Below are 15,579 nucleotides of genomic sequence, written 5' to 3'. Positions count from 1 at the left end.
CTTTGAAAAGAAAAGAAAAAAACTTATTTAAAATTTAATTTAACAATAGTATTTATTAATGGTCTTAGCATGACTTGTGAGGTGCCTTTTTCTTCCTTCTTTGAGAAATATACTTTTGCTAATGTTACTTTCTCTAAATTGATGCACACTCTTTCTCAGTTTTGGAAACGTTTTATGAAACTTTTGGAATTTTTAAGTTAGTTTAAATTACGTTTGAATTCGTTCCCTTCGCTGGAAGATAATGCGTTTATTCTGAAAGGAGATTTTTAACTTTCTTTGTTTTTCGTTAAGACTGATTTTTTTCTTTCCTTTGCGTAGAAGCATTTAATATCCACATTTACTGCTTTGAAATCACTTCTACTTTAATAGCCTTTGCTCGTACATTTGCAAATTTACTTTCAAGTTTTTTTAAGAATAAACTTTTGAGTAGTGCTTTCTGTACTTTAATTTTCCGTTTTTGTATTTTATAGATATCGAGTTAAAATCTAGTTATTCACTCACTGCTCTCTACGGTTCTTAAAGGGTTTAACTTTCAGAAATAAATCATTTTGGGGTAGGATTTGTTATTAGTGTTAAGAAAGATTGTAACAATTATGAGCCATCAATCTTATTTCGTGATATAATATTTTAATTCAAGGAAATTTACAATTAGTTTTCTAAATTTTGCAACCATTTTTTTAAAATGTTATCATCTAAAATTCATTTAAATTTCATACCTAATCATTTTATTAATTTTAGTGTTTTAAAAATCTAATGAAAGCAATGAAATTTGATTATAATATTGTTGACTAGAAGATGCGAATTTAAAATTATTTAAAATGTGAGAAGTCAAACGATTTCATCAACCAAAACTTAAAATGTTCGCATTTACATATTTATAAAATTATTATATTACATATTTATAAATTATTATTATATTACATATTTATAAATTATTATTACATTACATATTTATAAAATTATTATTACATTACATATTTATAAAATTATTATTACATTACATATTTATAAAATTATTATTACATTACATATTTATAAAATTATTATTATATTGCATGATTATAAAATTGTTATTATATTAAATAAAATGTTCAAGTCTATGAATAAGTTTTAGCTTAAACTTCAACATGAAAAGATTTTTAAATTAGAAATAAACTAAATTAATACCTAAGCATTCCCTCCTCTTTTGTAATGTTTGCATTTAAACTTAGAATAGAAACATAATTTTGTTTCGGAAAATTAACTTCCAAGACATTTCGTAAGATTATACATTTATGTTAGAAATAAGAATACACTTACTAATATGACAGAGGTGCATTAAATGCACAAAGTCGTCGTTTAAAAAATTAAAAAAAATATGGAATATTGAAGTACAAAATTCGAAGAAAAATATCAAAAATTATTATTTTCGCTGATTCTATCATTAAAATTTGAATTTTTACAAACTCGCGGACGCAAATTAGTCAGAATGATTCGCTTAAAACAATCTTAAGATCTAACTATCCATAATTTTAGGATTTCAAGTTTTTATATTTGTAAAATTATTTTAAATTCTTTAAGTAAATTGCAACTACAAAAACAGGAGTTTTATTTACATTATTAAGATGAGAGCGGTGAAATACTACGCGCTTAAAAAGAAAAAAAAAGAAAAGAAACTTGGAATTTTATACTGACTTTAATGCTACCGCTTTTGGGGATTTTTCTTATCTGTAGAGGAAATATTGAGACGATATACTTGGCATTTTTGGGAAAAGTAAGGAAAAATTCGTAGGAAAACTGTCCCATGTAATCATTTCATATGCAGTGCGTAAACACGAACTCCGTCTCCGAAATTCATCTTTTTTTTTTTTTTTTTTTTACTTCTCCCCTCGTCCGTCCTTTCTGCACTCTGGACAACCAGTCTCCTCCTTTCTACTCTCCAAATCTACAATAAATGGAAGAATTTCCTGAATTTGTTGAAGGTCCAAGAGAACATGTTTCTGTCTTTTGTTTTTCCCTCATATACGTATATATATTTATATGTATATATACGTGAATGTATGGAAAAATGTGATTTGCAAACAAATAAGTTCCGTTTCTTCACTAAACACATTTTCTGAGCTTTTGCATAAGTCTAAGCTGCAAAATAGAGCGGAGTAAGTCTGAGAACAATTTTCTTTTTGTTGAATTTTCTACTTTCCGTTTTTCTCTAAGTTTTTACTTTTTCTACTTTTTTTTTTCAAACTTTCCTTTTCTTTAGTACTGGCGACAATAGGGGTGCTTGAAAAATCAAAACATCTTCTAGACGAATGTGGAATAGCAAACACGATTACACCTAGGTTAAAGCGCACGTAATTTCTTTCTTCCTTAAAAAATGCTTCCTATTTTTAGCTTTTTTTTTTTTTTTTATTCCTTTTCGCCTTCTTTTGGAAGCTTCTCTATGGTTATTCGACGTCGGAACGAAGTTTTTTATCGACTCAAAGAAAGATTTTGATGCATAATACGCAATCTCTATTCTTCATTTTTTTAAAGAAAAAGAAAACTTTATACTAGCGTTGTTTGAGATTTCCTTCTTGCGTGCTTCGAGAGCTTTCCCTGCACATTTTTAAAGCAAGATAGAATTATATATATTCAGTCTTTTTCTCTATTTCTTTTCTTCTATTTTTCTCATTCGGATATTTTTATACGTTTTCGCTCTGTCTTGTCTACGACGGGGTGGGGTTCCAAATATTGGAAAATGCTTCGGAAACTGTGTTTTACTCCCGTTTTCGTCTCTTTTAAAACCTAATTAAACTTCTGGCTGTACGTCTATAGTAATAAGTTGCGAAGCTTGAATTCGTCTTACATTTGAAATTATTTATTATATTATTGAAAAATTCACATGTATCGCATTTTGCATCGAAACTGAGAAAGGATTTGAAAATTTATAAATCTAAACATTCTGATAATATTTTTATTTCATGCATTTATGAAATTTGCATTTTTTCTTATCAATGTTTACATTATTTCTGCCCTGTTTCGGAAACTTATTTATGATAAATTCTCTCTTTTTTTTCTTGTTATCTCTATTTTTTAAGATATATGCAGCTTGTTTGATTTCTTAATTCGTAATTATCGAAAAAGTACTGACTTTTCTATAGTGCATAAACCATCTTTCTCTATAATTTCCACATTTATGATAATCAAATGTACTTTTAAGAGAAAGTTATTTTAGTTTTAAAGTTTTGCAGCAACTTTAATAATTTGAATGTAAAAAAAAATACCGAGTAAAGTAAAACATGTCTGTAGTAACAGGATATTTATTTTTATAAAATTATACCTTACCTTTTGGCCATATGTCTTCTTTCTATCTCAGTTGTTATTAATTAATGTAAGTTTACAAATATGCATTTACTATTGGATATATTTCCATAAATTTACTGACACTACACTGGAAAAATTTCTTTATTCTACGGTAGTAGTTGTGCAAATTGATATTGGTAAACATTTTAATGAATAAAATTTAAATTAAATAAATAAAATGATGTTTAATGAAAAGTAAGGAAATTTAAATTGAATAAAACATTTAATTCAAAAGTTCTGAAAGTAATTATATATTTCTTTGCATGTAAAAGAAGAGCTATGCCACATTAAATCATTACAAGTTTTTCCAATAATGAAAATCTATTTTTATTTGACTAAATCAATGATTTTTACTTTTTAATCGTACACGATCGACTGTTAATACATTGACCAGCAATTAATCAGAAAAAAGCACAAGAATATATTATTAAAATTACATAATTTTTTGTGAATTTATTAATCTTATTCTGTATGATATTTCTGTTTTTAGATTGAGGAAATGTAAATTAATATAAGTGACATGAGAAATATGGGACAGCTTCTCTGAAGATTTGTTTTATGCAACATTAAAGAATAAAGAAATTATTTATTTAAAAATTTCTTTATTTAAAATTGTTTTTACACTTCATCATGAAAATTTATTTATTTTCAAAAGGCAGAAATATAGGTTTGAAATGTTATATATAATATAAATTTGTCTCAAATCTATTATACAGAGAACCCATTAAATACAGGATTACATATAATTACAGGATTTTACGCCGGAGATAAATATAATCACGTTGATTAATACAATGTGCAAAATGCGTGTTGATTGGATTATTATTCAATGAGAATTCAATTCCAAAGAGGCCTAATAATTAACTCTCAACTTGCTCATTCCGAATTGAATTGGCATAAAGCGACATTCCGAATCAAGTGTGGTTGACGAAAAGCACATTTCGGTAATAATAATAATAATAATTGTTTAATGCACATCTTTACATTATTCGGATGCATAATATGAGGATGCCTATTTAATAAAATTGAAATTTAATATATTGGGATTTAATAGTATAGTCAAATACAACATGGTCGGTAAGAAGTGAATTGAAATACAGTTGTACTATACTTATTCAAATCAAACAGAAAATCCAATTACGAACTAAGATTTTAATATTTACTTTGCTCAAATTTAATCATTTTATTTGAATAATCCATTTACATTTAAAATTATTTAAGAATATAGCGTCTTTTATTAAATTAAATCCCTAATTTTACTTTACAAATTCAAGCATTTAGTTTCTTAAGTAAATTCAGCTCCTTTACATTTGCAAGAATTTGAATTCTCTGAGAAATCTTCTAATGAACGAACGTCATCAAAACCTTTATTTTATAAAATAGACTACTTCCACTTAAACAGCTTGCTGCAGCTTACAATACAATAAAGTCACTACATTCAAATAAATTGCTTAGATTTACAAAATTCAATTCACTAATGCCGATACAACAGCTCCTTTCTTTCGAAAGCAGCTACTTTTGCATTGATTAGATAAATCCAAAGTGAATTAATCTGAAATTTTTACTTTATCTGCTCGCCTTGTTTTATTTAGCTTTATAAACTGATTAAACACATGAAGATGACTGTTACATCCAAATTACTCTTATCACGAACAATTCTTTTAACAAGCATGGCGATACGTAACACAGTACGCACTCGCATACCGTGCAGATAACTCGCTCATCAATGAAGCTTTCTTCAAGATTCTTTTATAAACTTACTGCGGCTTATCAAACTAAAGATTCTTAGTAAACAAACTCTCTCTGAACTTTGACTCTCACTTACGAAACTAAATGAACTGAGATTCTAATAGCTTAAAAGGAAGTCCGCCCCTTCTCAAACTTGAACACTTCGTCTTCCGGCATTTGAATGAAGTCGGCACTTTCTTAACCGATTGTTAAATCAAAGCTGAGTTGTAGTTTGATGTTTGATTACAGTCGAGAAATCTGCCGACGTGTTGGTTGCATTACAACTCGAGGAAATAGCGGAAAAGTGAAGTTGATTCAGGGATTTGTATATACGCAACGGTGCGGCTAAAAGTGGAGCTAATAGCATCTATTGTGTTATATTAGTGATTTTTCGCTGGTTAAATGATACGTCACCCTTCGACCAGCAAACGAAATTCAGGGATACAACTAGTAGTCATTCCTGGTACTCCAGTCCCTTGGATATTTCATAAAATTAAAGTAATTATATTTTTCAAATATTTTTAAGATATGTCTGTTTATTATGTTGATTGAAGACTTTTTTTTCCGGTTAATGTCTGAACAAAATCTCATCATGAGTAACTTTTGACTTTTTAACATTCTGTCAACGATATTTATAGTAAATTCATTGATTTTTTTAAAAATTGTGTTAGCAATATTTATAGTAAATTATATTATTATTTTTTCAGATTTTAAGTATTTTTCATACTATTTATTCTACAAATTTGAAAGAATTTACTTGGTACTTGAACATGTGAAAAAAATTAGAATTCGTTATAAAAGTTATCATTTTAAACACAAAATAAACGCTTTTTAGTGAATAGTATTATCAATTATTTATTTAATAATTTTTGTATTTAAATGATAATAATTAAGATTATAATTTGAAAAAGCAACGTGAAAAGTTCTTGAAGTCATGAATTTGATTTTTTTTACATTGCGAAATTTTTATTGCAAATTTTAATTTGTGTGATATTTATGTTTTATTCTATGATACATCAGATATCAAAATATAAACTTCATGCAATTTTCTATTTACTGCATAGTAAAGACGTAACTTTTTGCAAACTACAGCTGCATGACAAAAAAAAAAAACTGGTTCTAAAACCATTAGGAAAAATGCATTAAATAATGTATACAAGCTAGTTGAAAACTTCTTTTTTTTTAATTCTACGTTTTAATTACTTTAAATTACCTGTAATATCTTATACATAATTCAAATAACGGAAAAACCTCAGACTATCTACTTCTGACATTTTTTTTGTACGTCACTTAAGTATTAAAAGACTCTGCCCCTAAGTAAAAACATTAGAGGTAGTTGCTTCCCGGTAAATGCCTGCAATATTTCTCCATGCATAGCTAATATTTTCTACGTAGTGAAGTATTTTGATGAGGGGGGGGGGAAAGCACACACACACATGAATACATTAGAAAGAATAACATAAAAAAAGCAGGAAGTGCGTAGGGGAGAAAAGAGAAAATCTAATACAGTGGGGGCGTTACGTGTTTCGTACATTTAAAGAGATTTTTCTTTGCTAAGCAGCAGACGTAGAACAATAAGAATAGCACGCAAGTGGTAGCAGTAAAACAGCAGAAATCCGGACTCTTTTTCTACGTAGGAACACTCACTTTGAACTTGCTGCTGAAAGCCCAACGTGGTGAGCCTGATAAAATTTTCACGAGTATATCAGGGGATGGGAAGTTTCTATTAACTTTCGCTAGATCTAGAGAAAATTAGTTCTCTGCCACTGAGAAATGGAATATACAAGCACTCTCTCTCTTCGTCTCTGTAGAAGAGAATAACATCCCAGTGTACACTTTCGATCTTAAGTTTTTATATGGATTTTACTGACAAAAACTAACATTTTATGAAACTTGAATTCGGGGAATGAAATTGAAAACATTGTTCGATGTAAAAGGGGAAACTATATTTTAAAAGCAATCCGAGGTCGCATTTTCGTTTCTTTAAACTCTTCTTTTATTTTAGAGTGAATTAATAAATAGTTATTTCATATGATCTTTTCAAGGTTTATTAAGAGTGGAGATGAAAATAAATTACCTCCTATTTTTTTTTTAAGGATTTTTAGCTGTGGAGATAAAAAAAAAAATGAGGAAATTTATATTCATTGTTTGATATAATGTTTCTAAAGTTGTGAGAATCGAAAGGTGTAACTTTATTTATTTTCTTCTGCGTACTTATTTGGAAATGCAGTTAAAAATCAATTTGAGGATTTTTATGTTCACATAAATATAACATACTCATACTAAACTCATACTAATGCATGAATTCCTTCTCGCGCCTTATAATCTACTGCGTATTCGTTTGATTTTGAAATCTATTGCGCAGTTTTAATTTTCTACGTTTCACCCTAAGATAACGCATAGTTAAGCTTTCGATGATGTGGTTTTCTTTTTTCTTGTGGCTTCCAATTCCCATGAACTGATTACATTAAAAATAAAAGACATATTATTAAGATATATTTAAAAATTTAAATGAGTGAAGAAGATATAATATATAAAGATGTTTATGTAATATAATGATATAAATATCAGCTTATTTTATTTATTTATTAATTTATTTATTTTATCTCGCATTAGTATAAAAATTAATTTTATTTTTTCCCTTTATACTTTTAATCCCTTCATATCTGTTACTTCATATTTAAATGAAAATTGGTTTATACGTATACAATCTCTTAGAAAAATTTAAATTTTTCAGCTTAAAATACAAAAATAAGAAGTTTGAATTCTGCACTGTTGCATAGACCTTGAGATGATTTAATAAATTTTGAGTTAATGATATTGATAGTGTAATTATTTCATGAATAAAACTTTATGTAATATTTTTATTTAGAAAGTATATTGCTTTATTTTAGTTATAAACATATTATATCCATGTTAAATGAAGGATCATGGTATTTTTAATGCATAGGTTCAGTTTCCTTCAGTTAGAACAACATTCTGTTTTTTGCCCAGAAGGGAAGATAATTTGACATGAACCACGTAATTGGAATCATGTTTAGATAGATCTTAACTTCAGACATCCACATGAAATATTTGATCTACAATTATTAATTTAACTTCCAAAATCATGCATACATGGAGAAATACTTTGTGTAACCAGGTTTTGAATCCGAGATGCCAAAGACATGACTTGAGTCTCATGCCCTTCCCCCCTCAGTCCTTCAATGACTAAAACGAAAATAAAATGTATACAATTTCTATAAAAAAGTATAAATAGAATTTGTTTCTCGTTTGATAAAAAGTATATTAAGTTTACTTATCTTGACAATGAACAGTTGCAAGAAAGAATCGGAAAAAAAGCTAAAAATAATATATGAAACAATAAAACAAATAGAATGCAAATATATCAAATTATCAAGGCAGGTGATAATGGGAAAAAATGGTAAAAGGTGCAGATTTTCTTACGAGCTGTAATGATTTTTAAATTAAGAGTTATCAAGAGTACTAAAACAGAATGATAAGTGTTATCTGAACTGAACGAATGAAGAAAAATAATAACTTCTTCACAAAGTATAAAAATAAAAAAGAATTGCAGGTTGAAAGAAAAAAAAATCTTAATCAGTTAAAGAAAACAGAAGATATATCTTCAAGTTGCAAAAGAAGTACTCAGATTCCACAGCACTAGAAATAGTTTCCTGGGCTCTCATGTTAATTAATTGAAATCTGATTGGTTATCTGAAATTGGGTTTGCGGAAGCTGAAGAAGGGGATTTTTTTCCTCTCTTCATCTCAAATCCCCGGCAAATAATCTTTATGGTATTTTAAACATTTCGCATCACTAATAAGAATTTTCTCATTAAAATATGTTCCCTGAGCAGGCATTGATGCTTTTCACCTGAGCTGGGCGAAAAGAAAATTTTCATTAGTTTTTATCAACTTTACGAAATGAAAACAGCTTCTTAAAAAGGATGAAAGAAAAAAAAAGTTAAAGGGGAATGTTAGATGTAAAGTGAATCTCGCTCGATACCTAGAGAGTTGAAATCACTCTTTCTGCATTTTTTGACCTTTAAAAAAATTTTAATAGATGAAATTTTCAACGAAGAGCGTTCCTTTAAAAGCGTAATGTCCCCGTTTATGACTCAGAAAGTGTTGCTATAAAAAGCGATGAGCGCAATAACATAAATAATTGTCTGTTTGCTGCATAATTTTTGAGACGTAAATTTCAGGAAAGTGTTAAATGGAAGAACTGTTTTATACAGAAAAACTGTTTTATACAGAAAAACATATTAAAAACATCCTTCAAGACTTTATAGAAAGAAATGTAAAAACTTTTAAAAAATAGCTAACAGCTATTAAAGAATTCAAGTTACAGTATTTATTACGATATACAAATTTTTAATTAAATCTAAGAAAATTTTATACACAATTTCTTAGTACTTTTAAAATGATTTTTGGGTTAAAAAGCAGAAACGTCTACGGATTCCGAATTTCCTATTTAGGAAATGCTTGAAACATTCTAAAGGTCTCTCCTTCATTTTATTTCTGCTTGGTTAGGGAATATTTAAGATTCTATAATGCATACTTTAGCATACTGTACTAGCATACTTTATTCAAATCCACTGAGCAGAAGGACTTTTTCTTATTTTTTATTGTTTCGCTGATCTTGAAATATCGCGAGTTAATGATAGTGCACTGTAAAGAAAATTTGTTAATTGATGCATATATATATATATTTAACTCCTCAAAATAATGTTGTAATGTACTGTTATATCAAATCGTCAATCGTTTCTTTTAGAAAATTCTTCTTAATTGTACAGTAAAAAATGAAACTTAAAATATGTACAAAGTATTTGGAAAAAGAAAATCTTGGGTTTTTGAAATAAAATATAACCATCAAAAATATTTTTCCTTAAATTAAGCGCAGGAGCTAAACCTAGTAGCAGATGTAATTTTTCGTTTTAGAATAACAATAGAATATATTTATCAATTTTCTAATCTAAAAAGAAACATGAATATAAAATACATGTGAAAAACACTGCTGGTTCCTTAAAAGAATAACGTATCCATCAATCACAACTATCAGCCAAACAAAATTCAACTCAGTGAGACGTAAACGACACTTCTAATTATTTATGTAACACAACCTACAAAATACATGACACTCATTTAAGTCTTTAATCTAATAAAATAGAAAACGTCTTCAACAACGAAAAATAAAACCATGAATTGATTATTTGAAGTAATTATTTCTGTCTTTAATACAATAGGGAAAAGCGTTTGTCAAAGACTATAAATATGTTATAATATGGTGTCAAAGCGAGCGCCTTCCACATATCAGTTATTCTGAACAAAGATGTTAAACCGCCAAGCCCTGATGAGAGCAATATCCTGTAAAGGTGACGGTTCCCTAAAAGAGGTATAATTAAGCTGCTTTATTTAGACCCCTTTCCGCCCCTGACTAATGCTGGGCATAAAGTGGGAACAAAACATACCAATGAACACAATGGAGAAATTTTTTCATATTAAAAGCAGAGTTAGCTATGCAGCCCACGCGACGGGGCAACTACTTAAGATGTGGTCACGCTATCAAGGTGTGATTGAGGCGTGGATGTGTGTCGTTATTTGCTTCACTAAAAGTGATTTGTGTGTAAAAGGATTTTAATTCAAATACCTTCCTTCTAACTGGTGTACATATAAATCAGTTCGTGTAACTCGTTTCAAAGGAATAATTATTTAAAGTTGATTTCTATAATAATTTGTCTGTTTAGCTTTCTGTCAATTTTTTAATATTAATTTGTTATTAATTTTGATACTAGTTCTTTTTAAATACAAACAAATATATGCAACAAATGTTAACGAAAATGGGGAAGTGAAATATTTTTATATTATACATTGTTTGATAAATATGTAAATTAGTGTAGTATACCTAATTTTCGTAACTAGCAAGACATTTTATGCTTTACTATTTTATGTATAAAATTCAAAATACGACTCTTATTTCATTGAAATTAATAATCATCTATAATCGTAAAGCGAAGCTTAATTTATAAGCAAATTAATTATCGTTAATGCTTTTTTATGATATTGTTTAAATGACAATGCTTATTTCTTTATCGACAATCACTAGAGAAAGATTATAGTGTGTTTGATATAAATTATAGAAACTCGTATCAGATAATGTATATTTCAATTTTTATCTTTTAAGGTATAACGTTTTAATTCTCTTAAAATTCACCGCTTGTAAGGGCAGTATTTTATTTTTGAGTGAATATATATATATATATATATATAATATTGTATATGTAATGATATTTTAAACTCTAATTTCAATTTAATTAATTTCCAAGGTTTTATCTTAATTTAGCCCATAGTAACTTCATTCCAAAATATTCTCTTATTTCCTGATCCAATTCCACTTTCTGTACTTAATTAATTCAAGAGAAGCTTTGTAAAGTAACTGAATCGGCTAAAAGCCTAACTTTCCCACACTCCGAGTGAAGGGACAAAATAACGCTGATTTGACTAATTCTTTTTTAAAAGATCCCTGTGTTTCCCTTGCCTCGTCGGCGCGTGTAGCGAAAATCCCTATCGAAATCTCATTATATATAATCACTATGGAGAAATATTTTCCCTATCAATATCTCAGGTTATATAAGACCAAGGATAAAATGTTCAGGAGCTTTTTCCTCATTTCTTACTGTGTCGTTCCGTGTTGCTCGTCGCTCTTGCTTGTAAATAATGCCTGCTTCTGCAAGATGAAATAAAACGACGTCACGAAATCGAAAGTCTCTTCACTATTTTTGAAACTGCATTCTGCTTCACATAAAATAATGCTCATATATAATGTTTCAATAACTATATTCACTTCTTTTTCTTAAATTAGGAGTACTAAATGATATTTTAAGAGTCTAATCCTTATAATTTTATGATTCTATTATTTGAATATTTTAAAACGCTGAAAATTCTCATTGGCCTTGTGTTAGTTTTGATTTTGAGATAGAAATTTTCAGGATAAAATGTGTACAGGATCGGTATGATTCCTGCTGCTGCCACCTTGTTAAACATTTGTAATTTTGTGCAGAATGGATGTTTGCATAGTGGAGCTCAAGTGCCGTCCTTGTCTTCAGACAATGTTTTATTCTCTTTTTCAATTATTTATTATATCTTGAATTCCTAATTAGAGTATGCGTTACCTGTGTGTGAAGGATAAATCTTGAGATACCTCCTCTTTGGAACATATAATATTATATTGATCCTATAATAACGTAAAGATATTTGAGATATGTAGACCGGTTCAATTGATTTTTTAATTTAATAATTACTTTGATGCAATCACATATACAGATACAAAAAGTTCTGTAATCAATTTTACAAGTCGGATACGCCATTGTCAAAAAGGGTGTAAAAGTACAAGACCTTTCTTAGATTTTTTTAACTACATAACAGAGTGTTAATCTAACTGAATTTGTACGCAAAGAGCTTACAAGTACGAGAGTTTTCTTAGAATTTTTTTTTCATAACGGAGTGCTAATATAATTGAATTTGCACACAAAGGGCGCAAAAGTACGAGAACCTTCTTGAAAATGTTTTTTTTTTTTTTTTTTTTTTTTTTTTTTGTTGCACTACATAACAGAGTACTAATCTAACTGAATTTCTAAATCAATATTGCAAATTATTTTTAATTTTTTAAAATTTTTGCTTAACTAATAATGTCCCTTAATCATTTTTTCTTGAAAATTTTTATATGCCATAGTTAACGGCTGGCTATAAATACAACGCATAGAAAGGAATTTTTCGAGATAACTCTACTTTCACAAAGGATAAACCCTGGTGAAAAGTATAAATGGAGCTGTGAAAGGGCGTATAAGCGTAACTTTTCAGAAAGAAGTGAAACATGAACATATATTCAGGGCACTTTCAAAAATATTTCAGTCACAGAGAGAAAATATCATTCTAGCTCGCTTTTACAATGCTTTGAAAAATACACCTGTCACTGCTGGCCTATTTTTGTTAAGAAGAGAATCGATGAATCTTATCGAACGGTCACTTAATGCCAAAATAATACTTTACTTGCAAGGATTTTTTTAAAGGATGGGGCAGGATATTTAATAATTCCAAACATGTCTATGCGTCAGTTTTGTTTACCAAAAGTACTCAGAAAAATACACACACAAAAAAATATACTTTTGACGGTGTGAAAAGAAAGTAAATTGAAGCATCTGAAGGAAGTAATAAGAAAAAAAATTGCAAAATCCGACAAGAGCTTTTCGCAACTTCTCACTTCTATAAAATTCATTAGAGTCAGCGCATGATTGAAATTCTTTAAGAACTCAATTTTTCTTAACAGTATTTAAAAAGTGTTTTTTTAAAAAAATAATTTTTTTGATGTAAAAAAGGCCTTTAAAATATCCATCATGCGGATGCTAAAAAGTTATATACTGATATTAATGAAAGAAAATTTGCCTTTGACAGTTATTTCTTTTAACCATACCAACACTTCATAAGAAAATAATTCAATTGCATTTACTGACTTTAGATGAAATACAACCCTTTTGCATATGTAATATTCATTGGCTGGGAATAGAAAGGCATTCGTGTAATATTATATTTAGAAACGGCAAAAAATAACCTAATCGACGCATTTCTTGTTAATCAGTCGCTCTTCTTTTTCTTTACTTTTTAATTAGAAGTTTAGAAAAGCAGATTTATGTTTTATGATGCTACTCAAGTCAGTAATCCTTTCTTGCCGAAATTTCTGTAAAAAAAAAAACTTCACTAAGTGTAAAAAAATCTTTTTTTGTTGAGGAAAATTGTCAAAGGTTATTTGAATGTGAAGCTAAAAAAAAGAAATGTTAGTAGTTTAAACACTACAGAATACTTTTTTATTTTTTATTTTTTTTCAACAAACATTATGTGAGGCTTTATAATTGAGTACATATGTGAAATCTCGCGATTCAATTTTAATTAAAACAAATTAATTAATTAAACACAAAAGTTTCATAAAAATTCACTCATTAAATGCTGTGAACTACTGATGGTTATAATAAATGCATGGATGAGAATTTTCTTTGTAAGTAAAGTTTTCTCTCCCTTTATGAATATAACAATGGTTTTAGATTGTTGCCTTCATTTCAATGAAGAATCGTACTTTTCGTAGGAAGAGTTAGACCGGGGTAACTTATGAGCATTTGGACACACGCACACGCACACACTTTTCAGTCTATAATACCTGAACGGCGACCATTTAGAATTTTTCAGGTGTCAAAGCAGAATGAAGGTACAACGTTATGATTCAATTACAATAGTTATTTTATTACTATTATCCTTTTCATCATTGTATCACTTAGTAAGTTCTACTTACTGGTTCTTGTTATTCGAGAAACAGGAAATTACTTAACGCATTTTGATGATTATCATTTTCATGAGTGGTAGAAAAATTATCCTAACAAATCATAGCTAATTAGTATGTATTTTAATGTGTTGGTACATTGTATCCTTCTTTCAACTTCATATTCAAATATCTTATCAAAAAATGGAGAGAATTGATTTGATTAATAAAACAATTACACATATGAATTGTTACAAACTAGCCAGACAAAATATTTTTAACTTTACAGACGGAGAAGAGAACAAAAATGGATATTTATGTGTGCATATTTAGCATGATCTCTGAGCTTGGAAATATAAAAAAAGCAGTGACGTCAACAATGAAAATGAATTCGCCAAGTTGATAAATACCATGATTGGACACAGTGCCTTGATAGAAGGGTCGCGATTTTGTGACTGGACAATTTCTGAACTTTTTTGAGATTGGGCAATACCGGAAGTCTGAATATATATTTTGAGTTATCCACATTAAATCGTGAGATTGATCTTATCTACACATAGTCATGAGAATATTCTGTATCGATATAGAAGAATGGCCTTAAATCGTGAGATTGATTTTATCTACACATAGTCATGAGAATATTCTGTATCGATATAGAAGAATGACATTAAATCATGAGATTGATCTTATCTACACATAGTCATGAGAATATTCTGTATCGATATAGAAGAATGGGTTTGAACTTAATGCTGCTACTTTTTTAATTAAAAGCTACTGTTAGACTTTACTTACTTTATAAATAAAACAATCAAGAGTTGAATGAACTAATTCTTTAAAGTATTTAAGTAATTTAAAAACTTTTCTAGAAACTATTTAAGAATTAATATTATAATTAAAATTTAATTAATTAGAGCTAACTTGTCCTTTAAAAATGTAGCTATATTCTGTATCTGTCAAATCTCATGAAAAATTAATATGTGCTTCTGTAACAAACGAAATTAAAAAGAGCAAATGCAAGATTTAGTAATCAGCACTACAAATAAAAATAATGTGCGACTAAATAAGTTTTTGTTCAACACAAATAAAAATAGCTCCTCTTCAAAATTATTATCTTAATCATAAAATGAAAGTTACTCTAACCTACATTGTAACACACCAGCCGTGTTGCATTTTACTACTTATTAAAACTCTTAGCTTTTTGTCTCAGCAACTTCAATTACG

The 15,579-nt window shown here is 28.3% G+C and overlaps 1 protein-coding gene across 7 annotated transcripts in view; it reads left to right on the top strand.

Moving 5' to 3' along the window:
* LOC129960317 (CUGBP Elav-like family member 1) overlaps positions 1-15,579 on the top strand; it is a 1,029,875-nt gene that overhangs the window by 671,352 nt on the left and 342,944 nt on the right. For 2 of the 7 annotated variants that reach the window (XM_056073678.1, XM_056073676.1), the window contains exon 1: positions 5,215-5,547. The exons of the other annotated variants lie outside the window; for them this stretch is intronic. In XM_056073678.1, the coding sequence (XP_055929653.1) occupies positions 5,452-5,547 (96 nt within the window). In that variant the 5' untranslated portion in view covers positions 5,215-5,451. Of the gene's footprint in view, positions 1-5,214; positions 5,548-15,579 lie in introns of those variants that run through there. 7 annotated transcript variants of the gene reach the window in all.

Source organism: Argiope bruennichi, chromosome X2, assembly GCF_947563725.1.
Source record: "Argiope bruennichi chromosome X2, qqArgBrue1.1, whole genome shotgun sequence".
In the NCBI taxonomy this organism is placed as follows: Eukaryota; Metazoa; Arthropoda; class Arachnida; order Araneae; family Araneidae; genus Argiope; species Argiope bruennichi.
This window is presented reverse-complemented; position numbering and strand designations above follow the sequence as displayed.